Source organism: Wasmannia auropunctata, unplaced genomic scaffold (assembly GCF_000956235.1).
Source record: "Wasmannia auropunctata unplaced genomic scaffold, wasmannia.A_1.0 LD336106.1, whole genome shotgun sequence".
Classification (NCBI taxonomy): domain Eukaryota; kingdom Metazoa; phylum Arthropoda; class Insecta; order Hymenoptera; family Formicidae; genus Wasmannia; species Wasmannia auropunctata.
The window spans coordinates 5,993,693-6,018,109 of NW_012026784.1; the positions used below are offsets into that span (position 1 = coordinate 5,993,693).

The 24,417-nt window shown below is 47.6% G+C and overlaps 1 protein-coding gene across 1 annotated transcript in view; it reads left to right on the forward strand.

Annotated features, from left to right (window-relative positions):
- Positions 1–24,417, forward strand: part of LOC105456877 (fasciclin-1) — a 230,846-nt gene that overhangs the window by 199,131 nt on the left and 7,298 nt on the right. The window contains exons 8-10 of the mRNA XM_011701237.1: positions 6,186–6,194; positions 19,281–19,523; positions 19,917–19,949. Of these exons, the coding sequence (XP_011699539.1) occupies positions 6,186–6,194; positions 19,281–19,523; positions 19,917–19,949 (285 nt within the window). The remainder of the gene's footprint in view (positions 1–6,185; positions 6,195–19,280; positions 19,524–19,916; positions 19,950–24,417) is intronic.

Sequence of the window (24,417 nt, forward strand, 5' to 3'; positions counted from 1 at the left end):
CATCCGAACCGCTTCGATTCCCGCCTCGACCGTAGTCCCGCCTGAGATCTTGCCGCGGCCTCTCCACTTCTCCCCTCCGAGCCGATCGCCTTTGCACCTCTTACGCCGTCACCATAATCTTCCAGCCGCGTTATCAATTCCCTCCGTGCGGGAGAGTAAAATTCTTTCCGTGGAGAAATTGAAACGAAGCGAGACGCCCGTATCGATCTCGCTCGCGAAAGTGCTCGAGCTACTATTTGTCGAAAAATCGTCGCGCCGGGGGGCCACATCTTCTCCGCATATTCAGGATATCCGAATATCCAAACATTTCAGAAAAACGAGAATACGTCTATGATCGTTCGGGAACTATATCGAATTTTTTTAAAATTCTATCGACGTACGATGGATTCACTTTGAAAATTTTATAAATATTTAGAGCTCGAATTCAAAAATTTTATACAATTTTGACACTTCAATATTCGCAAATAATACATTTTTGAGAGTTGAGAGTGATTCCAAAAATTCAAAATTTCAAAGATAACGTTATAAGTATAATAAAAAATGTTATTAAGGTCCTATTAAATACCACGAAACTTGAAAAGTAAAAAAAAACGTAGAAAAGGTCAACATCGATTACCAGAGCCGCTCTTTCCTCATCCACTTCCCAGGGAGGAAGTCTCATAGAGGCTACCTTGTGTCGCGTCGTAGCGCATGTGCGCATTGCGCGTTAATTCGGCGGTTAAAGATTTCACCGCCGCGGCGGAGTATGTGCGGGCGGTTTCATTATGGCCTTCCGGTACAACGAGTCACTTCAAAACGGCCTACTTGCTCACGACGGGGACTCAGGTACCCGTACTTGCTCATTGAATTATTGCGCTTCCGTGGTTGCGCACACAGTTAGCGCACGGGGATCAGTTTAGTTTGCAGCAAGCGAGCGTAACCATTGAGCAAAAGCTACGCGGTAACGTGCTTTAAACGTCGTCGTCGACGGCAGAAAGGGCGAGTGGGAAATTAAGAATGAGGTAGAATCGAAATCCGCGCGGAGTTCGCGTCGGAAGAAGTTTTCATTCGGCAAGAGGGAAAGTTATCTTCCCTACGCGTGGGGAAAAATCCGCAGTGGAAAATTATTTTCTTAAAGCTGAGATACCAATTCGTAAACGTAATGACAGAAGTCGGCGCGCGAGAAGAATCTGATTACGCGGTAAGCTCGACCTGAAATGCTCGAACTGTGAAAATTCGAAGGGGGAAAAATGCAATCCTAACTGAAAAACCGCTGATTTTTTCATATATCTAATAGAATTCGGAGAATATCGCGAGAGAACTCCGCGAACGGTCACGTTCCCAAACTCGTGAATTTCCCCGGATCCTCGACAATCGCCGGAGAATAATCAATGTTCCTGCGCGATGAACATCCGATCGCCCGCATTCCGCGTTCGCGGAAATATTCCGTCGTGACAATCGCGAGAGGTCCGCGTCGCGGTGCTGTATAGCCCGGCGGTGGGGGCGATTATCGATTCGTTATGCCCGGCATCGCATTCCGTTAAGTGTCTCATTCCGGCGACGCCCTCGCGGCCCGCCAACGCGCCGCGTTGCGCCACGCCGCGTCGCACCGCCCGCCGGCTCGTCATATTGTCGATGACTCCGCCGCGAAAGTAGGTCGCGCAGCTGTCGGATTTCCCGTCCGCAAAATTTGCCAAGGAAGTCGCGGAGTTTCTCCGTTCCCGTGAATAATAAAGAATCGACACACCGCGGGAGACACGAAACGTATATACGCGGAATCGCAAGCGCGCCGCGCGCGCGACCGCTTCGAGGGGGTCACTCACCCACGTATAAATTCACCCGGGGACTCGCAGTCTCAGCACGATCGCGCAGAAAATTCGCTGAACGGACGTGTACTCGCTCTCTCGGTATAATCCTCCGTGCAATTTCATATCCTCCATCTGAGATCGAGTAACGCACGCGTGATAACGTGAAATTATTCCGCGCGACGGAACGGCTCTTTTGAATCGCAGAGGATTATTTCCCTAATCTCCGCGCGCGGGCGCGCGGTGTGGCGCGGAGAGGCGTGTATACATAATTTTCTACAAAAGAAAATTGCGAATGTTTGCGCTTCGTGCGCGGTAATAAGAGTGGCAAATAAACGCGCGTAACATTGAACACGAGACATTAAAATAATGATACGGTAAAACGGGAACTAGTTTTATTTGCGACGTCCACTGTTTAAGATCGTAAAAACCCAACGCGAAATTATTCGAGGTTTTCTCATGCGCGCGCGGTTTTTGTAAAGTCGCGGAATGACTTTTTCTAATTCACCGCGAGAGGCAGATAATTAGCCATAATAAAATTTGCGAGCGTTTATTCTCTGTTCTCGCGAGTAAAATTACGATTCCCCGTGGAATTGAGGCATAATAAATGCCCGCGCGGACGTCAATGCGCGCAAGAGCACGCAATAGGTCGCATATTTCGTCAATGCGATAAAAAGAAATTAATACGCTCATAAAATGCTTCCTGTGCTCGCGCGCGCGTGCGTGTGAGTGCGAGCGTAATAAAAAAAAAATCCGGGCAATACATCTCGCGCCGCGCGGCGCGAGAGATTTTCGCGAATGAAGCGGCGATCGTCGAAATGGACCACAAAGCGTTTATTGACGAGAGGGAAAGTAATGGAAAATTGATCGCGCGGGTTTGATGACAGTCAGGTGTGAGCATAAACGATCCTCGCCAGTCGCGCAGTTATTACTCGATTCGGCCTCGTATATCGGCATGCAGATTAAAATGCGCGTGCCATCGCACGTACGATTAAGTGCCCGCCGTATTTTTTTAAGCATTCGCTACTCGTATATACCCGCTCCCCACGTGCTACATCTGTACACATTCGACGCACTCGAGAGATCGCCCCCGAAATTCACGATTACGTGTTTTCACCAGCTAATCGCGACGGCGCATCGTATAGCGCCGAAAAAAAGAATCGAATAATCGACACCGCGGTGGAGGTTTTATCACGTTACAGCTAACTTTTTAGATAACCGTTACTGCGCGCAAACATGTAACAAAAAATCTGTTGACACAAAGTGAACAAAAATCATGTTATATCGCGAGTACGAAGAAAATATTGATTTCAACGTGCAGCGTGTCGAGAATGTTTCACGGTTTTTTTTACCTCTCCCCCCACCTCCCGGAAAAAATGGCAAAATATTTGTCCGAAATTTCGGAATGGTATTTTGACGCGGTCAACAAGGGCCATCGATTCTCTACTTTCAACGTGACCGTCTCCGATGAGAGATCGGCAAATAAAAAAAAAAATAACGTAAAAATCCTCGCGTGCTCGATACAACGCGCGCCCTCGGTACAAGCGATCCTTTAACGTATTATTGTTTAATCCGACCGCGCTCGGAAATCGAATTACGTCGGTCGGAATGTATCGCGCACGTGCCTATGTCCGCGCCATTTCACAACAGGGGAGGACGGGGACGGGAGAGGCTAAAAGCCAAACGCGAGAGAAATGCTGGGCGATCGATGCTAGAAGCGAAAATCGACATTTGCGAATTGTCCGCTAATTGACCGCTCATTGGCATAGAAAATAACGTTTCCGAATGGAAATGAGACACGTCGCGTGTGATAACGCGCGCACACAGAAATCGAAAATTTTATTCGACAAAAATCACTTTGAAAGTCATTACCTAATTGCAAGTGACGAAAATCCTTGTCGAAGGTCGGCATAATTTTTTTTCTCGAGGAATAATAAGAAATTCGCCGGTCTCGGGCGTGTTCGAAACTCGAGTCCTCGAAACCTTACCTCAGTCCTGCATTACCAGGTCTGTGGATTTAAACACACCGTACAGAGAAGAATCACCGAGTAGCGAGACGCATCCCGGAACCTTCTCGCATTTCAAATGGGATAACGCACCACGTCGCCGTGGCGCGTTTCACGCGTAATTCCCTTGAAAAGTTAAACCGGGACATATCCCGGTGCGCGCATATTATATGCAGCGCACGGTGCATCTGACACGCGAGATGCGGCGCCGCCAAGAGAACGTGTCTACTATGCGCGCGGGCTATGACAATCGCGGGCGCGCCAGCCGACCGACCGACCGACCCGAGTTGACATTTTCGCGTTTTCCGGGTCCTCGTGTCGTAATTAATTATCGGTTCGTCGCGACCAAAATAGATAGCCGTTCTCTCTCTCTCATTCGAGCGGAAATTTCGCGTGTGCTGGTACGGCGCAGCGGCAGCGCGGCGTGACGGCCGGCGTGAATTCTGTCTTCGGCAGAAATTAGAAATCGACATGTAATTCCGCGCCGTCGACGTCAGCTGATGGGCTGCCCGATTCTCGTTCTCTCGAAACGCATTTCGCATATTCATCGGCCGCATTAATAATCATAAAATGTTCTATTAGAAAAAAGCGTTTAAATATAATAAGGATTTAGAATTTTTCGAAAATTTTTCACAACAGGAATCACTTGTCGTTTGTGAGCAATCGCGTATGCACACGACGCTCATTCCGTCGGCGATGAAGCAAAACCAGCCCCGTTCGCCTTTTCGTACTCGATATATAAACCTCATTTGTATTTTATTATCACTGCAGCAGACTGCGCAAACCTGCGCGCGATATGATTTTATGAGAGCCGTAAAACATCTGAAGATATGCCTTACGATTGGTACTCAAACATCTGCAGAGATCGCACCTTTACAGTATATACTGCCATCGGTACTGCTCTCCCTATATACTCATATCTCGCATTCCACAGATTCACGCGATTGCGTCCGGATCTTCTCGCGATCTCACCGCCGGGATCGATTTAATTGATATACAGTTTTACGGGACGTGAAATTCCTGTGTCGTCACACAGGAATTTGGCCCATTTTTTCTTCTTCTGTTTCCCGTTTATTGCGTTGCGCTTTTGTCGAGCCGGCGGCTGAAATCGCAGGAATCTCTCGCGCAGACTGTGGAAATATGCGACGGTGTATCGTACCGGTGTAATTAAGCCCGGACAATCGGCTAATTAGCGACGAGTTTATCGTGTCCGCGCTTCGGACTAAATCGTATGACATAATCGTTGCCGAGCAATACGGTAACGACAATGTCTGACGACCTGGTCGCGCGCGGCGCGTTTACCCCAAAATTACGCCGGTACTTGCGGCCGTGTAACCGAGAGAAATTGTGTGGTAAATATTTGCACGTCGTATATGCATGGGGAAATTTGCACGTTGCCGGTTAATTGGCTACTAGTCCGTGTTCAATAATAAGTTAACATCGGCGCATCACTCGACGCTACAGAGAGTGTGTGTGTGCTATTAATAAAACTCATTTGTCCAAAGGGCGATCGACCAAACGTTGTCCAATTCCGACGGTCGCGTGTTACGTCGCGATTATTGAAGAGACTCGGAATAAATTATCGGTTCGAGTTTAAGGTGGTTTTATCGCGCAAGAGCCAGTCAAAAGTTAGTCCCTCCATGTGACCAGTAATTCAGTAAAAACATAGACTATATTATTTATTATAATTCGCATAGACTATATATATGCGATTGTGTGACGTTTATGTGACAACGTCACACTATCGAGTTGGCGTTGAGCGATAAAACCACCTTAGATACGTCCGTCTCGAAATTTTCCCTATTGGATTTCACTTCGGACGTTTCCGAATCGAATTGATCGAAATCGAATCAGCGTGTTGAAAGATTAAGCGCGCTCTTCCGCCGAACGTTTCTCTCGATTGCAAGGCCTCATATACTTTTGTATATAGAACGACTTACATATCCTTCTAACTCGCAGGATGATTACGAAGGGTTACATAATTTCATTAAAACGTCAATATCGCGGCCGCTCTTGAATGTGGATTGTCGCTGAATCTGTCCGAGCTGGAATGTAGAACGCGAAATATTCGTATTCTTTCTCGAGCATGGTTTAATACTTTAATGCATTATGCGACATTCGTGTCATCCTGCAGCATAAATTCTTCCAGCACCCGGTAGCACACGTTGGATCCATCGATCAACAGAAAGACACGATAAAGACTCTATTCTCACTCTCGCCCCCCCCCCCCCTTGCTCCAGCTCTCTCTCACGAACCAGCTCACCCTCTCGGCAGGAAATTACATGCTTACAATGTCTCTTACAGCGAACGACCTAATTACAAGTTTATCTTTTTTCTGTTTTCTGTTCGCTTCTTATGTTATGGACCAACCCTGGTTTCCGGTTTCTCTGTGCAGTCCTTCAAGGTAATTCGCCACCGCCTTTTTCTCTAGACTTTCTCTATTTCCGCGCCTTTATCTCTTTTTCTTTCTACCGCTCTGATTCATTCGGATCACCGTTACATCAATGTGTCACCATAATTGTACAGAATGTCTTTGATCAAATCTTTATGTATCTGTGTGGGCTGTGTGGCAAAGATCTCTTTCAGCAAAAATCTCCTTGCCGTCTCGCACGAAGAGAACGCATTGGCATTTCAAAAAGAAAGTATTCTGTATGTTGATTGAAAGATGAATGAATACGTGGGCAAAGGTAAAATAGAAAAATACAAATTATATGTATTTCAAGTCTTTTTACATTTGTTACTTTGTGGTGATGCATACATGTACGTACACATTACATACATCATCCACACGCTCACACACAGCTTATCGTCTTATACATTTTTCGATCTCTTCGTTTTTTCGCAATACATTTCTATTTTTCGCTTTTCTTCCATCACCCTTTTCGTTGTCTGTCTCTTTCGATATTTGTTTATTTCTCTCTCTTTCTTTGTTTTCAAGAACATTTCAATGTCTTTTTGATAGTTTCGTTTCTTCATATGCCTCTTCTCGTGCGCCGCCATATCTTTTCGCTCATCGTCGTTATCTTCACTGCGTGCCGATGTCTGATCTTATTTGCGCGAAACGTTTCGCGGATCGATGTAAAACGAAGGAGGTATTGACCCGCAAGGGAGGGTTGGAGAACGTTCTCTCCTCCCGGATCTTCGTACACTACCTTATCGCGGCTCATACGAAAAGCTCATACTCATCCCTCGGAGAGAGGAAGATGACACTGAACCTTTTTTTTGCCGCGCGCGTATCTCGCGGAAAAAGGAGGAGTACCTACCTTCACGTACCATCGATCCGCGCGTATTCGCGAGCGACGCTCGCCCATAAATGCGGACACCGGCGCGCATTACACGACGTCGCCAAGCTATATGCAAACTGCGAATCACCGTGCGAGCTTAATGCGCGCCTTTTCCGCGTCCGTCGTACACCGTACACGCGCAAGTAGAGCAGCACGAGCGAGGCGAAGAACGAGGGAGGCGGGCGCGCGTGCATCAGTGTGTGTATGTGCACGTACGCGCGTATGCGTTCGCAAAGGACGCGGAACGCGGAACGCAGAACAGAAGAGAAGAGAGGGATGAAAGGAGAAAAAAAAGGAAGAGAAGGAAACGCACAAAACGCGCGCATACCCGTGTACACGCGCGCGCGCCCGCACGGCCCGCACTCACGCGCACTCTCGCGAGCGTAGAGCGCCCGCTGACTTTGCATTTTGTAGTCGGTGTTTTTTATGCGTTCTATTGCCTCTCTTTTTCAGCACCCTTTCTACCCCTCCCCCCTCGCCCTCCCGTCCGCCTCTCCCTCGACCCACATATATATATATATATATACACCGCGCTCTCTCCCTCACGCTTGACGCGCCCGGTAAAAAAAACCATGTATTTTTTGCCCTCCTTTTTTTTGCACGACACCGCTATATGCCGCCCAGCGCGATTTTTGAGGCCCTTTTCCCCGGGACTATTTACCTGCCGCTATTTACGATGCAAATCAAAGCGGGCCCCTTCCTTCTTTCGCCCCCTTCGTTCTTTTTTTTTTTATAGCGCAAAATAGCCTGCGCCGGCCGATTAACGATTCAGAAAATCGGGCCGTTGAACCCTCGGCTTCTGTGCATTCTAATGAGGCTCTCAGAAGCCTCTCCAGGAGAATTTACTCGACAAGCGGAGATTTTTAGCGGAAACGTTGAGATCTCAGGCGGATATTTAGATCAGCGTATGAATATTTAGTTGCTAAATTTTTCAGAGATTTGCGATCGATATTGGAATCTACAGAAATAAAGATTTGTTTAAAATAAAAAATCTAAAATAATCTAAAAGGGTGAGATAAATTAAATATTGAAAAAGAATACTTTCTTTTTAAGTCACTGTAAGTTCTGCACAATTTTGAATTATCAAATCTTCTGATGTAAACGTGGTTCTTACAAATTTTCAGAATTTGTTTTCTTAGGCGCGCCAATCTGATGAGTGAATCAAATTGTATAAAAAGACAAAAAAATTGTATAAAAAGATTTATCACTTTGCCATAACCAAACCTCAAAAATTCGATAAGTGGAATAGAAATATAAAATTTCAGTTTATAAATAATATATTGATCATAATAGATATTTTACTATTAGTGGATTTTTCCGAGGGTACGTTTTTTCCAAAAATAAATCTTGAATTTTGTCGATGAGCCAAGAATCGAATTTGGCCGACTTCGCAATGCGGCAAGTTGAAATTACGCGCGAGCAATGTTCAATCGTGACCTTTTTACGTGCAGCTTGGTGGACTAATAACTCGGGTTAATGTTCGCGCGCGGGTCACTCGTGTACGAGTTTTAGAACGTGAGTAAAATTACGAGAGAGTAACGAGGACGCGGGCCCGAGAGTGACGGCGCAATGCTGTTTTGATGGGCGTTTCTCAACGATCTCTAATTGGGGCAAAATACATTTATGTTATCGTTTATTAGACAGAACGCTGTAAAAGATTGCTTTTCGAGAATCACAAAAAATAAATCTAAAAGTTAATAGTTATTTCGTTGGGCGTTATTAAGCAAAATTTATGATTAGAGACTAAAAAAAATAGTTTTAAATTTTAATCTTTGGATAATTGCAATTGTTTTGATGGCATCTTAATCCCATGGTTTAATTATACTTAATGTATTTAATTTCGAAAATTAAATAATGAGCAAATAAATGTGTGTATTCGATAAAATTTACGTCACAGAGATATCGATCGCACGTCATCGATTTGTGGGTAATAAAAAACAGAAAAAGTACATCAGAAAAACTGTTTATCGACATCCTATTTGGAGTGAACATCATGGCCGTTTTATTTTTAATAATCTGACATTTTTGTTAACAACACGAAGCACGAACGTCGAGTAACGCGCTCGAGATTATAATTATGCCATAAATAGTTTATCTCTCACAGAGAAAAGTTTTTTTATCTGATGTGTATTCAGTTAAGTGATGAAGACGGACGTTATGGGTCTCGCGCGATTATCGATTGCGATACTCTCTCGCCGTCGATTATCCCGAAATGTAAACTAGGCCAGCCCCTTTAACCGACTCCCTGAACCAAAAGATCCAAAGGGAGAAAAATCGCGCCTCGCACTCGATTGCACTCGCACGTCGCGAGCCTCGCAGAGAGAACGTTCGATTTTGAGTCTGATCGTAGAAAACGCATGCCCGATAGACTGTTGTTATGTGTATGCATTAACGAGGACATAGTCTGGATGCATAAAAAAATACACGTTACAACATACACACGCGTACACACACGTATATACGCGTATATATACACGACACGGAACGTGCATGTCAATAATTCCCGTCGATAGAGTCCCAATTCTCTATTGAACAGTTGTGGAAAGGAGGAGAAGAGCCGAATAGACGTTGCGAAGATAAAATTGTTGATTCAGGTGGGGGCTTTTTCTCCTCTCGTCGAACGCTCCGCCGGACGAATTCGAATTCGCAGAATCCGAGATCCTCGAATCGCTCCTCGGGCAACCGCGGGATATACGCCCGACGTTTCCGCGTGTTTCGAGATTTCTAAAGTTCTCCCCCTCGCTCCTGTCTCCCGACGCGCGTTTCGGAGCTGAGTGATTGTCTGCCACCCGAAACAAGGATCCTTCTGGATTCATTACTCAGTGCGGTTCGTTCGCCATTTACAATCTACTAAGGAAAGGAAGCGCCCGAGTTCCGACGCGCCGCGCGGAGAAGAAAACGGGAAGTCTCGGGGAAATGAAATATGCCGCGACGAAGAAAAAAAAAAGTCCGCGGAAAGCTCACCCGCATTCTCTCTCACCCCGCGTCTCTCTTTCTATCTTCGCGTGCTTTCGTTCGCTACTCGGAAAGGCGCGGCGAAGACGAGAGCTTCACTCGCTCGCACCCCCTCGCTCGCGCGCCAAACAAGCGTCGTAAATTTCAACGTCCCGCCTCGAGAGAATCGTACCTCATCGAGAGCGGGAATGCACAAGCGCCTTGCCGTGCCTTCTTGCAGCCGCGTGTCGACAGTGGCTTTATCTCGGAAGAAAGGCGTCCGGTCGAAGAAAGTTCGCGAGGAGTTCCGTGCAGGGGTAGGGGGGAAAGGGACGGTTTCTCTCCGTGACGGAAACGGAATCGCGCGCGGTGATATCTGTGCTCCAGACTTTTTAAATATCGCGGACAATATATAGAGTTCGCGGGGATTATTCGCGCGCTTCAATAACGCGACCGCGTTTCCCCGTAACAAAACGCAAAAAAGTCACGCAGCTTGCGTTAAGCTCGGATGACTAGATATTTTATTTTTAATCGGCGTTCCGATTCCCGGTGAGAATGGGCGAGAATTCGAGATCCCTCCCGCCGCGTTGATTTCGCCCCCCAAAAAGTTGGAATTTATATATATATATATATATATATATATATATACGAACGGTAGCGCAATTAAACACGGGACGCTTGTTAAACACGTCGCGTTTTGGTGACGTAAAATACTCGACACGTACAATCGGTCGTGTCATTAATAACTTTATTCGCGATCAATCACACGGCCAATCTAGAGCTCGCGGTCGTTTTTATCGTTAAAACGCGTGTTCCCCGTGTGTCGCCCGGAACAATGTAACACCGACACTAATGACGCGTTAATAATCTGGAAAACGCAAGCGCTGACATAAACGTATCCGCGGGCTTTAAAAGGCTATTTTTATCCTAGGGAAAGCCGACAAGGCGTGACGCATTAGTCACTTTCGATATTAAAACGCCGTATAAATCGCTGAATCCCCGTTTTTATCGAACGTCGAGCGATTATCCTTCATTATCTAACAGCCACCTTAAATATCATTCACGTTAGAATCACCTGAAACGCGTCGCAGAGATACTGATAAAAGAAATTTAATATACGCGATCCTAGAAAAACTATAATCTCCCGGCGTCATATCGTTATCTCTCTTTCTTTCTCTCTCTCTCTCTCTCTCTCTCTCTCTCTCTCTCTCTCTCGACAGTAAAAGGCTTTATACGAGTTACGTTTATACGAGTTTCGATCACGTTACGCTTCAATCTGTGAGATGCACCTTTACGATGGTCAAAATAGAAATTACCTCGAACTTTCCGTTCCGCGATGGAACGACCGAAAAGTTCCTGGGGATGCGGAATCGCGACGCACGGGAGGACGAAACGTCGTAAAACGCGACGCGACGCGACGCCGGGCTCGACGTTCAGACGTTGCGACATTCGCGAGAGAGGTGCAACTCGAGTGTGTATCTCGCGGACTATAACTGGGACTATCAAGTCATAATACAGTCATTTGGCTGACTAGTAAAGAGTTACGTCGGCCGACGTAAGAGCCTCGCGTGCCCGTAGGCGGGCTTTTACGAGACCCTTAAAAGCGAACTTAAACGCTCGTACCGGCGCCTTTACCGTGACTACGAATGCGGTGCGTAAATTTTCAGCCCGGACGTTACGGGCGTTACGACGTTACTCTGACGATTCCGACAAGAGACGTCTCGTGAGCGGCGAACGAGCGAGCGAGCGAGCGAGCAGGAGCGATCGGATCCCCCCCGTAAATCGATGCAACCGCCAAACCGCCGCTGACCCCTGAGCGTGTCTAATAATGTACGAAGGCTACCGTGATATATCGAGTTCGGATTTCTAACGTGAGATCGAGTGGGATTTAGGGGGGATCTCCTCCGTCCGGCGTTGCGGCGACGATAAAGGATTTACGAGTGGAATTTCGTTCCCCGCGGTTGTAATGGCTTTCCTGATGAAGATTGAATTCGGCCCTCCCGGTAGTCCCGGTGCTTTTCGGACCTCTGAAAACGCCAGGCGCGTTCTCTTTTCCCTCTACTTTCTTTTCCTTCTTTTTAATCGATAACATCGCGAAGATTATCGTTTATAGACGCCTCTTTATTTGTGTAGAGTGAATTTTTTCGGGCCCGGCGTTACCGAAGTTAAATGGGGGTTAAAGAGGAACGGTGCGAATGCCCCGGAAGCGGGTTGCATCACATTTTCATGCTGTGACTGATGACTTGGAAACAGCGCTCGTACGAATTGCTAGCTGCCGCCTGGGGAATGCGCCTTCCTTATTTATCTTCCAAGGAAGATTGATACAGCGAGCACGCGAACGCACGCGCGAGAGCCGGTCGCATGCACACGATTATTACTGCGCGTATAGTCATCACACGTTGTTGTACATTACGTTACAAAGCTAAGTATCCACTCCACGTGTTCGCGACTAGTCGCGTTAACATTTGTTTCGCTGACAGAGACTGCCATTCTTCAACGCGTTGCTGCAGTGCTTTGTAAATCGCCACGTTTTTTCAGTCAGTCACAGCGAGATAGCGAAGCGTTTTTGCGAGCGCTGATCGCGGACGTTTTTCAGCGAGAGACACAGAGATGTGACGTGTAACATCGGTGAATCATCTCGTCCTTGATAGTCGCCAATGTCGAACGAGGACGAGATGATGTCACACCGTCATCTCTGCGTCTCTTCGCTGGAAAAACGCCTCGCATCTTGGCCCTCATCGTTGGCTCCGCGTCGAGAGCGTCTCTCGACGCAACGACGCTCTCGTCCAAGAGGTTAGTGCTTCGGATGCGCCGTAAAAAAAAAAAATTTCATTTTCGAAGTGTATTATCCGTACGCGTGCATCGCTCGCGCAACGCTAAGAGCAGTTTTACAGTTACGGCGGCTACAACGCGCGCGGCTTTACGACGCGGCCGCGGGTGAGAATCTTCTTCCTTACAAAAGATCAGTTGTTTAGCGACAGTATACGCACTGCACGTTGCACCGCTGTTTGTTAGTCATGTGCTGATTGTTTAGTAGTCCAGCGAATGCCGCATGCGCCGTCGAAGGACGGAAGCGTCGATACGCGCGACGTACGCACACGTCGATCAAGTTCCGCGTCGTCCTCCTGTCGGAAGGTATCGAAGGATTTATTACCGCGCGAAGGGAAGAACGCGCGAAAATTCGAGAGTCACGATACATCATGATCAAACGAGTGGATAGCCAGTTCGGCGCGAGATTACCAAAAATAAATGCAGATTCTCGGCGGTCTAAGGATGCCCCGTCGAAGATCGGAGGAGGCGCGAAGAGTCTCCAAGGAGTTCAGAAGAGCTCGGAATCCGCGGAGATACAAAGCTTCAAAGGAGGAGGGAGGGGGGAGGGAGGGGAAGGAAAAAAGGCGGGAGATCTTTCGCCGTTATTTATAGATAGATTACTTCGCCTCGCTTACTTCGTCGCATGCGATACCGAAGATTTATAAGCGAAGCGGGGGCAAAACTTCCGTCGGCGTGTGTGTGCGCGCGCGTAGCGAAGGTACATAACTTCGGGGGGAAACCGCGCGCGTTTCCCCATGATTCTCACAGATCATGATACCGCGCCCCCCGCCCCTCGCGACATTCATATCAACGGTCCACATAGCCCACTCGTAATCTCACGTGACATATTTTATCAGTGCATTCGATCATAAATGCTCTTACCATTCATCCTACCTTTTTGAATCATCTCATTACGCCTATAATCTATCCGCTATCGTATCCGTATCGCTATATACGCGCGGGATGCCCCACGCGAGAATATGCCGGCATCGGCCGCGGGAGTATTTATCTCCCGGGCAACTTTAAGTCCATTTTTCTTTAGCGAGGAGCATAATCTCGGACTTAATTCCCGAGCTCTCTCTCTCTTTCTCTTCGAAGAAAATGAAAATTAAAGAGCGCTCGCGGTAAGCGCTCTTGAATTAAATTCCTTGCTAAAGAAAAGTCGACGCTAAATTCCTTGAGAAAACAACCCCCACGCCGCACCGTGTATACGTCTCCCTTAGGGCACCCGCAATTACAATTAATGCATAGTCTAACTAGGGAATTAGATAGAAATCTCGGGATTTTCAGGGGGAATCCGACGTGCCACCGACGAGACGTTCAAACGCCGCACTCTCTCTCTGCGGTCCTTAAATCCTCGGAGTCACATCGGATTCCGCCTGACAATCCCGAACGATCGAACTGGTTTATGAAAATATTTATCGGAGATCACGGCCGCCCCGCTCGTCTCTTCCGCGCTCTCCGAGCCGGAAGCGAGACGTTAATTATGAATAGAGTGTCTCGATAGAAATTCTCGGGGGATCCCATAGATCACAATTAGCTTCTCTCGCGAGCCGCGAGAAACGAAATTTTCGCGACGCGAAGTGCAAAGCTCGCGGCGTCGCCGGTCGTCTTGCCATTACTCACGATGATATCGCGAGCGTTGTGTAGCGATACCGTCGTTTTCATGCGAAATGACGTTTATCGTAATTGCCCGTCCGGGCGCATTGAGCGCACTAAATTTCCGCGGCGCGCGTCCCTCTATTAATTACCTCCTGATAATCTCGACTTGTAATTTACAATACGCCGGAGGACCCTCCATCGAAAAATCGCGCCGTCGCGCTTCACGACGGGCGCGACGGGGCAATTCGACCGGGGAATGAATCGCTCGATTAATCGCAGTTGCAAATGACTGATCGTTGTGATCAGTGACTAATTAAACCCCCGCGCGCGGGGCGGGCTCGCCGTAGTATAGCGGATGAAATGAACTTAGATTTTGTACGGTCGTTCGATCAATTTACAAGCGTGATATTAATTCCCGAATATCGACGATAGTGGGAAAAAAAAGAAAAGGAGAAAATAGCGATAGCGCGATCAATCTTTTCCCGTTGACGGGGAGGGGGGGAGAACGTGCACCTCAAACGGTTTCCTCGGGAGAAAGACGAGTGAAGGACGGAGGAGGAACGATTTCTCGTCCGGAGAGGAAGTCGCGTGAGGAGCGCCACGCATGTGATCCGAGATGTAAAGGGAAGGGAGTCTCGGCACGTGATCCCCCTCTCTCTGTATTCCGTACCGTCGAATGATCTTTTTTTTTATATTCCTTTTTTTCTTGATCAATTGTGTACATGTGTTTACTACCTTTATATTGACTCAATGATGTTATTCTGTGGTGCTTTGCATGTCTCTATTGGACTCTGCATGTCGTATAGGGCATCGTAAGTACTTACTAAATGAACTCATCATGAGACCTACGAATACACATACGACACATCTCAGACGCCAATCTCTCGTCGACGTGAGAGGCGGGCGGATTCGCGGATCCGTCGATCCCCGGACGCGCACGAGGAGGATTCCTCCACGGAGGAGCTACGTACGAATCCTCGAATGCCGAGTGCTCCACGGGATCCCTCGGATCCGCGGATCGCGTTCGATCCCCGGATGTTCGGACTTCCCCAAGCCGAGGATCCCCGAAACTTCGAATTCTCGGATTTCGGGAACGCTTGGGTCTCTCGGTCCTTGGATTCGGACGATCCGGGAGATCGAGAATCCCTGGGTTCTGACATTCAAGAATAACCGAAATGGATCGTTTGATCCTCGAATACTTAGATCCTTGTACACAAGTAGAATCTACGAATCTACGTTGTTTATTTATGAAAAAATGCGATCGAGGAATCTCGTTCCGCTGTATCCGTTCTTAAAAAAAAAAAAAGAAAACGTGATACGAATCCAAGAAATTAATTCAATGCGATTGCGAAGTTAGGGATAAATGAAAAAGAATAAAATGATCAAGCGCGACAAAACAGGGGATTGTGATGTCAAATCGAAATAGAGGTAAAAGTAATTTCGCCAGTAAAAAATAGTCGGTAAATATAAATTCTAAAATCTTCTCTGGAAATCACCCCAATTATAGAATTCACTTGAATCCGCGAAGCCGGACGAACGTCCGAAATATTTGAAATAATTAAGAATCTAACAAGGAAATCTCAGGATCACCGACAATCTCGAGTGAGCTACGTGCTACTCGAGACGGTGGTACTCTGTTCCCGAGATGTATTTTTGCTGCAGAACGGAAAGTTCGCCGACACGTATACAACTTCACGGTTCGATGCTCTGAATACAAAAGAACGGAGTCGGCGAGACGGAGAAAAAAATAGAAGAACGAGCCTTCGCCGATCGATACGATTTCAAATTGCGGAAAAGAATTCTCTTCCGCCACACGGGCGAGCCCTGTCGCGCATTCTCGCCCGGCACCCCCCTAAACATTTTTATTAATTTATCCCGACACAGGAAACCTTAGCAGTAGCCATGTATCGTTATTAAACTTGCCCTTCTCGTTCGTCCGGACGAGAGATAATCCGGCTAACGACCGCCGATCAACTTCTATTACGATTCTGCCCGATTTCCTGTACACCTCTTTGTCTCTCGCCTGTCAGTCCGTTTCGTCTCTCTTTCTCTTTTTCTCCTTTTCCAGTTCTTTGTCAATATTTTTCTCCCTCAACGCCTTCGGATGCCCAGTTAATCCCCCTTTTCGTTACTTCCCGACTTTCCCATCGGCCTCAAGCCTCGAATCTGAAGAGAGATTAACGAGGGACGAGCAAAAAATGAAGAACGAAAGGGAGAATGGGAAAGAGGGATGAAATAAATAAGCGGAAGGGGGAGGGAGAATGGGAGGGGAATAGAAGAGAGGAACGGGACGAAAGAGAGAGGTTCGTGCCACGAGGGAAATGCCGACGGCATTTGGCGGACACGGGTAAGGGGGAGAAATGACTTCCGCGGATTTTTCCCGCTCGAAAGCCGATGTTGTTCTAACCCGAGGGTGCATAAACTCCATCCTTTTAGTAATATTACCCGACCGGTACGGGAATCGTGTAATTTTGCACTCGCGTACGTGCCGTGGGAGACGTAACGATTGAAGCCGAAAGTTTCCCGGGGCAAATGCACATTTTCAAATATTTTCTTTTGGCTTTACTTTGCTTCTTGATTTCGGTATTATAATGAACATTCGCTTCTCTGTATCAACAAGGATGATTTTATGCACTCCTGTTCTCAGAAAAATTTGTGGGATTATTTCTCTCTCTCTCTCTCTCTCTCTCTCTCTCTCTCTTTCTCTCTCTCTTTCTCTCTTCGCGTCGTTCACGTAAATCAGAAACGCCCGAAAGTGATTTTCCGGCACGACGATCGGATTTCCTGTATTCCCTCTATTGTTTTCTAGTCTCCCCCTCGTCGTGCTATTCATTTTGCGCCGAAAATCCCTCCCCTTTCCCTCCTCTTTTCCGGTCATTCTCTCTCATTAAGCTCGTCTATGGACGCCGGGAACCACATCGAAGCTGCGGGCTCGTGAATAGCTAATTGCCGCCTCGTTAATTACCTTTCTCCGGGTATTTTTTTTCCACCCGCAGTGTAATGCGATCCGACGGGAGTTGTACGAGGGTGTCCGTTTTAACTTTTGTGTTACACTCCCTCCTCCCCCCACCCCGACGACCTCGCAAAATTTTTAACATCCAGCAGTTTCTTTACGGTATCTCGTAAAACGTGCCTTTCAGTAAGATCCCGTAAGACCTCTCGTGCTTCTCTCACCGAGATCTTTAAGAAGAAAAATCTATCTCTTAACCATTCCCTGTCGAGTTACATGTCTGAATTTTTCATTTCTTCCAAAAATGCCTCGCGTAAGTCACGTATTTCATCAGAAAATACGCGATCTCCAGTTGAGATTTATCAAAAGATCAGGGGATATACTCTGGAACAAGCACTTGCCGAGTTACGACCCACTTACGATTTACCTCCACTTTCCTAAAAGTTTTTTTTTCATTATCCGAAATCTGCGGTCTTATTGTCGCATTGTGCAAGAAAGGAGAGGCAAATTAATAGTGTTCGGATATCTCTCTTCGAGCGCGACACTTTGACATTTCCAAAGAACAGCAATGTTTTTTTTTAATTTTTAAAAATAGCTCGTATCTCGGTCCGCATCTTCATACGGTATGCGATATTGACATGTCACTTTACTACCGCGGGATATTTTCAGCTTCTTATATTCGATCGTATTATCGGAAAATCGCGTGACACGAGTTAATATTTTATATCGAATTTTGTTCGTTTATTCGAGTCGGATATATCGAGTCCTTTAGTAAAAATTTATGTTTCGCTATTTTTTTCCTGCGACCAAACTCCTTCGAACTCTGTCTTTCATTTCCTCGTCTCTCATTTACTTAATTTCCAAAAATCGATGCTCGCCGCACGATCTTCCTACAGTCCGTACAGGAAGCGCGATCGGCGACTCCCCGGGGCGATACCGGGCGAAGAAATACGTGGAAATTATGTGCGTCACGTACTAATGTTGCCGCTTCCGCGAACCACTAACGGTCACGTTCCCAGTCACGCTTTCTTCTCCCTTACACCCTGTGTCTTTCCCCATAAGTAATTCATCCCGTCTCCTCCTTGCGGCGCGAGTTGCACGCCGAGTTTCAAGTTCGTTACGTCGATCTAATTGCGACGGTTTCTGTCTCTTCTCGCGACCGACCCTCTGAATTTCAAGTATTTTTCATTTTAAGCGGTCCCTCGGGGATCTGTTAGCGTCCTCGCGGCACAATCGTCGCCTCTCACAAAGAGTTTTTATTTTACGACATTACGTGGCTTTCACGCCTCCTCATCGTTTTCTGTTAGACGTCACGAGCGCAGAGAGAAACCATAAGCTGTCGTTCGAACAAGTGACTTCCAGTTGAATTCAAATACGACTTGCGCCGATATAGTAACGGATACGGTTAAATGTATGAAAATCTCAATTTTCATCGGGGGATACGTAGGATCGTACGAGAACGCGACGAAGAGTCGGAAGTTTCGTAAACTCCGCGCCGCACGCGTCGATCCTCACCGCGCGTTCAACTTCTCCCCAGGTCCTCTCCAACTTTCCTTATTTTTCTTGCTTTCCAATGTTTCTCTTCGGAGAGTAAATGGCATCCAGAGATTCAGCACGGTTCATATAAAATTCCGTTACGTCTTAATCTGTGAGATGGTGTCCTCTTTGATTAACATGTAATGGAATGTTGATGATGTCGGGCTGAAATTGGACCGCCATCGACCCCTCTCGATTTCTAGGTAATCTCGATGTCGTGTTTACGTTTTTCCTCTTTTTTTATCTTTCCTTCTCTTTTTCTCTTGCTTTTCCCCTTTGCGTCTTTTTTTTTCTCTCAACACGGCTGCTCGTATTAGCGAGACGCGGCGAGCAATGCGTAACCGATCGACAGAAATCTCTTCTCTTCGTGTAGGAAAAGGAGGACGGACCGGTGTACAAGTTTTACGAGGCCATCCGCGATTTCGGGGAGAACATTATGGACAACATGAATTACCGGAATAACGTTACCCTCTTCGCGCCCAGCAACGACGCGCTGAACGAACCGGGCGTGAAGCAGATGCTGCAGGACAAGAATCGCATGAAGGAAATCCTCAAGCTCCACTTCGTCACGCAGAAACTAACCCTCGAGAATATCAAGGCCAAGAGCATCAACCAAGTAAGTCCTTGTTTTTTTCGTTGCGCTAAATTAAAACAGATGTCGATTAACATGAATTAACATGGGAACACGTAACATAAATCAGGTCCATCTTTGAGTCACTTGTGTTCTAAAGATGAAGTATTATGCGTGAAATATTAATTAATTAGTCTACCTCCAATCATATTTATGGGCTCAAATAAGTATTTAATTATCTAACACTACATAGTCATGGCATGATAAAATGTAAGATTTATCTCACATCGCAATTTTGCTTAATAATTTTTTTAACATGGATATAACAGACATTGCTTTATTTTAAGAGAAGAGACTCTTCTCTCGCGCCAAAAGATCGACATAATCACGTGGAGGTGTATCATCACACTGATTAACTTTTTTTTTGTTTTCCCAAAGAAACAATACAACAGTAAGAAGACGGAAGTCGGGGTAATTATAGATTCATACAGCTTTCAGTGTTCCTTTTTCGTTCTTCTCTTTTTTTGTGTGTGTATGTGTGTGAACTGTTTCGCAAACAGTTCTATCTGCATCCATTCGCACTGTCCGCTTTCATGCGTTTCTCGATGTTGAACGTATTACGAGCGCGAAACGAATACGAGCTAACATTTCCAACACTAACACGGCCGCGCCGGGGCATTCGGCAATCGATAGCCTCAATAAATCTCGCCCCGCCAATAGCTTTAGTAATCGAACGCCAAAGAGATTTCTATTCTTGCCGCGATACACACGGTATACAAGGTGGCCCGAAAAGTCACATTGAAATTTAGCGATCGCAAGGCTCGACGCGCCGCCGCGCGCCACTCGACAGCGAACGTATATTTATTTCGCAATTGCCTAGAAATTCCACATTTCTCGGTCATATCACCGAGAGAAACGGGCCACGAGGACGTCGCGCGCGGACTCGCGTCGTCCGACGAGAGGCCGACTTTTCCGTCACCCCGTATACCCGGAAACGCACGATTCGAATGAAATTGCGGAGAGTCGTTCGACAGTCCGCGGAATGGATTTCTGCCGTTTCGTCGACAATAGGATGTAACGATAATTGCGTATTTTTGCGAGGAGCCGAGTTTCTCCTGCTCCTCCCCCATTTTCCTCTCTCCCCGCTGGCGACAGTTGGGAGAGAGGGAGGGGAACCGACGCGAAAACGAGCTCACCTGGTCGGGCGCGATAAGGAAACTCGGCTTCCTCGGATTAAGTGGATTGGAAGATAAAAAAAAAGTTCTCCGCGCGCGCGAAGAAGGAGACGCCTGACGTCATAACAACGCGCCGAGGCTCTGTTCCGCTCTTAAACTTTGCCTCGAAGTCGACCGGCACGCCGGTTCGTTTTCGCACTTTTCGAGGCTCATTATCATCCAATCAGCATGGCGGAAACTTTTCGTCGGAATAACAAAAAGCTCTCGGCAATTTTCCACCGGGCTCCCGCATTTCCACTGTCCCTCCTCCCCCTCCCGCTTCCGTTTTTCCGCCCCTTCCTGCATTTCCGCATTTGCCTTCGCTTATTTTTACAGACTCGAAGAACGTCTTCACTTCTCCCGACGACGAAATTGCGATCGCGCCGCGAACTTCCTTTCATCCCGTTTATATATATATATTTGAGGCGATCATGGCGCGAACGAGCGAGCTATCTTTTTTTGTTTCTAACTGATCTCGTAATTGCCTCGGCGCTTTGAATCTTCCGACCGGCTTATCATCGTTCTTTTCGCACCCGACGTTCTACAGATAAAAATCGCACGTGCAGAGCGCGCCCGCGTTATCCGCATTATCAATCATACGCGTCGCAGAGCGTTTTCCGCGCGGCTCAAAAGCGTCTCGTTAGCGCACGCGAGAACTCAATTACATCGGATAGTTACCGGCAAATACCTACCGGTAATCGCGACGCGCCGGTAAAATCAACAGGGAGAGACGTGCGATCGCTCACGCAGCGTGCACGATTTGCTACATTAATCTTGGCGTTATTAAGCGACATCGATTGCAGCGAAGCGAATGTCGAGTAAAAGAGTCCTCCGTTATAAAAGCGAGAAAAAGCGAGACGCGCTGCCTCTTTGGCGGGTACCTATATACACGCGCAGATTCGCGCGAGAGGCTGAGCGACAGTTGCGGGATAATTCTCGCGCGAAACCGATAAATTCCTTCCTGAAAACGCCCTCGTCGTATCCCTCCGGACGAGTTTATTGGCTTTGCAACATTGTTCGCAGATTTGCCCGTTATCTACACGCACTGCCGAATTTATAGGGTATGCGACGCGTCTCGCAAATCCGCGGTGAAAAATCATTCCCGGCCGATTGCGCCTCGCGGGTTCGCGCGAAACAAAACAAAAAAAAAGGGAGAGAGAGAGATCGAAAGGGGGTGGAAACGAAAGCGCGGGCTGAATCGCATCACGCAAATGTTCGGTCGGAAAATACGCCGACGTGTGGTTATCGCGATGGGAACTCTCTCGCGCGCGCGCGGTATCGCTTTACAGCTTCCAAACAAACGGAGCTTCGGAATCGGATATAATGATCCGCGCCGCTAATGTTCATATACGCGATACTGTAAAAGAGCGAAGCCAATTCCGATTAAAGCGGCTCTTGGCTGATGAAAATTTTTCCCTTCCGAAAAAAAAAGTTGTCCCCAAATTGATCGACAAAACATACCCGTATCGCCGGGATTGATTATTAACAGTTAGTAATTAAGTCGCGGCTTTTCCCGAGTAAAAAATTCGATGACGTTACGTAAACACGAATTTCCTCCCGTCGAACGTTATTTCCCTCCAAAGTTCCTCGAACTCCCGTCACACTTTTATCGTTGTTACGAGTATAAATAGGGAACCGCGGGCCGTAAACCAGAATAATCGAGTATTACCTTCTTATTTCACGAAGCGTGCTCCGCGAGCGCCCGGGAGGATAGCGTCTAATATCCTGCGGGAAAACTCCTGTGGGGAGGGCGAAAGAAATGTAAAGCGGCATTGCGTCCCACGCTTTCCAGGCGTCTCCCTTCCGGCGCGTCGGCGGAACGTCCCTCTCGCTTTCTCCCGTCGCGTCGCGTCGTCGCGATACATGTCTTCACGGTTGTCTAACGGTAGCCGGGGGGGAACTCGCGTTTCCGATGTAATATGTATTATTTTCGAAACTCCCCGCGCTCTCTCTTCACGATTAAGTTTCCGGAAACTCCCCGCATCCAGATGGTCGCGGGGAATTCGATTTCGATGCACGAACTTCGCCGAACCGACTGGACCACGGCGGGAGGGTATTCCTTTTCGGGAAACGTTTCCCGGTCGCTCGCGACTCGGCGAAGGAAATCTAATTCGTTTCTCCGTTGCCGAGCTTCAAATAACAATGAATATTAATGGGTCCGCGTTCGCGAAGCACGAATCGACGAAACTGGGTTCGCCGGGGCGTCGCGCGAACTTAGATTTCGACGCGAGAAAACGTTTGTGACGGAAACTCCCCGAATATTTAATTTTCTGAATAGATAGATGGAATAAAGTAAAACAAGCTCTTTCGCGTGAAAATCAAAGAGAGCCCGGAAGAGTTTCTCTCTTCCAAGTAGCGCGATACCTTCCCGATCGCATAGTCAGATCGATGATCGCGACTTCGTATTCGCCGATACAGGGATCTCCACCCCTCGTTTGGAGCGCGCCGATGAATGGCCGCGCGGAACGAGCGTTTTCAACGCGGTAACGCACCCGCATTAATTTTCCAGTTGGATCGGATTCGGGAAAGTATCGCGCTGGTGACTTACGAGCTCGACGATGGCCGGGGAGAAAGAGAGAGAGAGAGAGAGAGAGAGAGAGAGAGAGAGAGAGAGTACTCGCGCGCGCATAAATGTGTGCGTATCGATCTGTGTGTGAGAGCGAGGGTGCCGGTACGCGGTAAAATTAATAATTACAACATAGTGGTAGCTACAAATCTAGCGCGCTCCAACTCGCTCCGATATCTCGATCGGCGCCGCCCGCGCGCCGTACACCGTCCGCAACCATCGTCGACTCCCCGAGAGCCATGAACGCAATTACGCGAAATCTCCGATACAGCTAATTACACTTCAATATCCATCGAGCCGCTTCAATCATTCAGCAACGCCAATACCGGGATGTTGGCTTTAATTACTCCATCCGCTCGTTAATAAATTAACGTTCGATCAGTATAAATAAACATTCCGACTGGCGGGCGAGCGAGCGGCGATACGAGGGAAGTATATGATAAAATGTCGCTTCTCGCGATCGTTCGTACGACTCGTTGCCGTTTGGCGACGTCCGTGCCGAACCGCCGTGCAGGACGGTTGAAAAATCGCACGGCGCACGTATGTGTGTATGTGTGCCTCGCGAACAGATTTTAAATCTCATCATCGCGAGTCCGCGGGAAAATGAGAAACGGCGGAACGATGCGATTTAATACCGTTGCGGTACCGACGGGCGCGACAGAGGGGAGAGGGGAGGGAGGGAGGAGAGGATCGAGGCGACGTTATTAATTAATTTGCGAATGGATTATCATAAAAGCGAGTGCGCGCGCGCGCGCGCGCGCGTGGACGCAACGAACAGGTGCGCTAATGCCGATTCGCTAATTGCTGGTAGTTATACGGCACATCGATCGGTAATATCGCCGTTATTTACTGCGCCGCACGCACTGCACCGCGGGACGTGCGTACCAATATTGACTCTACAGAGCCTCCAATGCACTACGGCAACGGTGTATATATTAATCATGGCAAACAAAGGGTAAATCGCCCTTAATCGGAAACAACGCGACCGGGGTACCTGCGCGGCGTGACATTTTCGCATGGCCGCCGCCGCGTGACCGCCCGTTGATTAGGACGTTTCAAAACCTTCCCTCTTCGCCTCCGTCCGGCGCGACGTCCAATTTCGCCCGACCATTCAAATTCGCCTCGCGTCGAGGGATTCATCCGGGAGCGCGCTATTCCT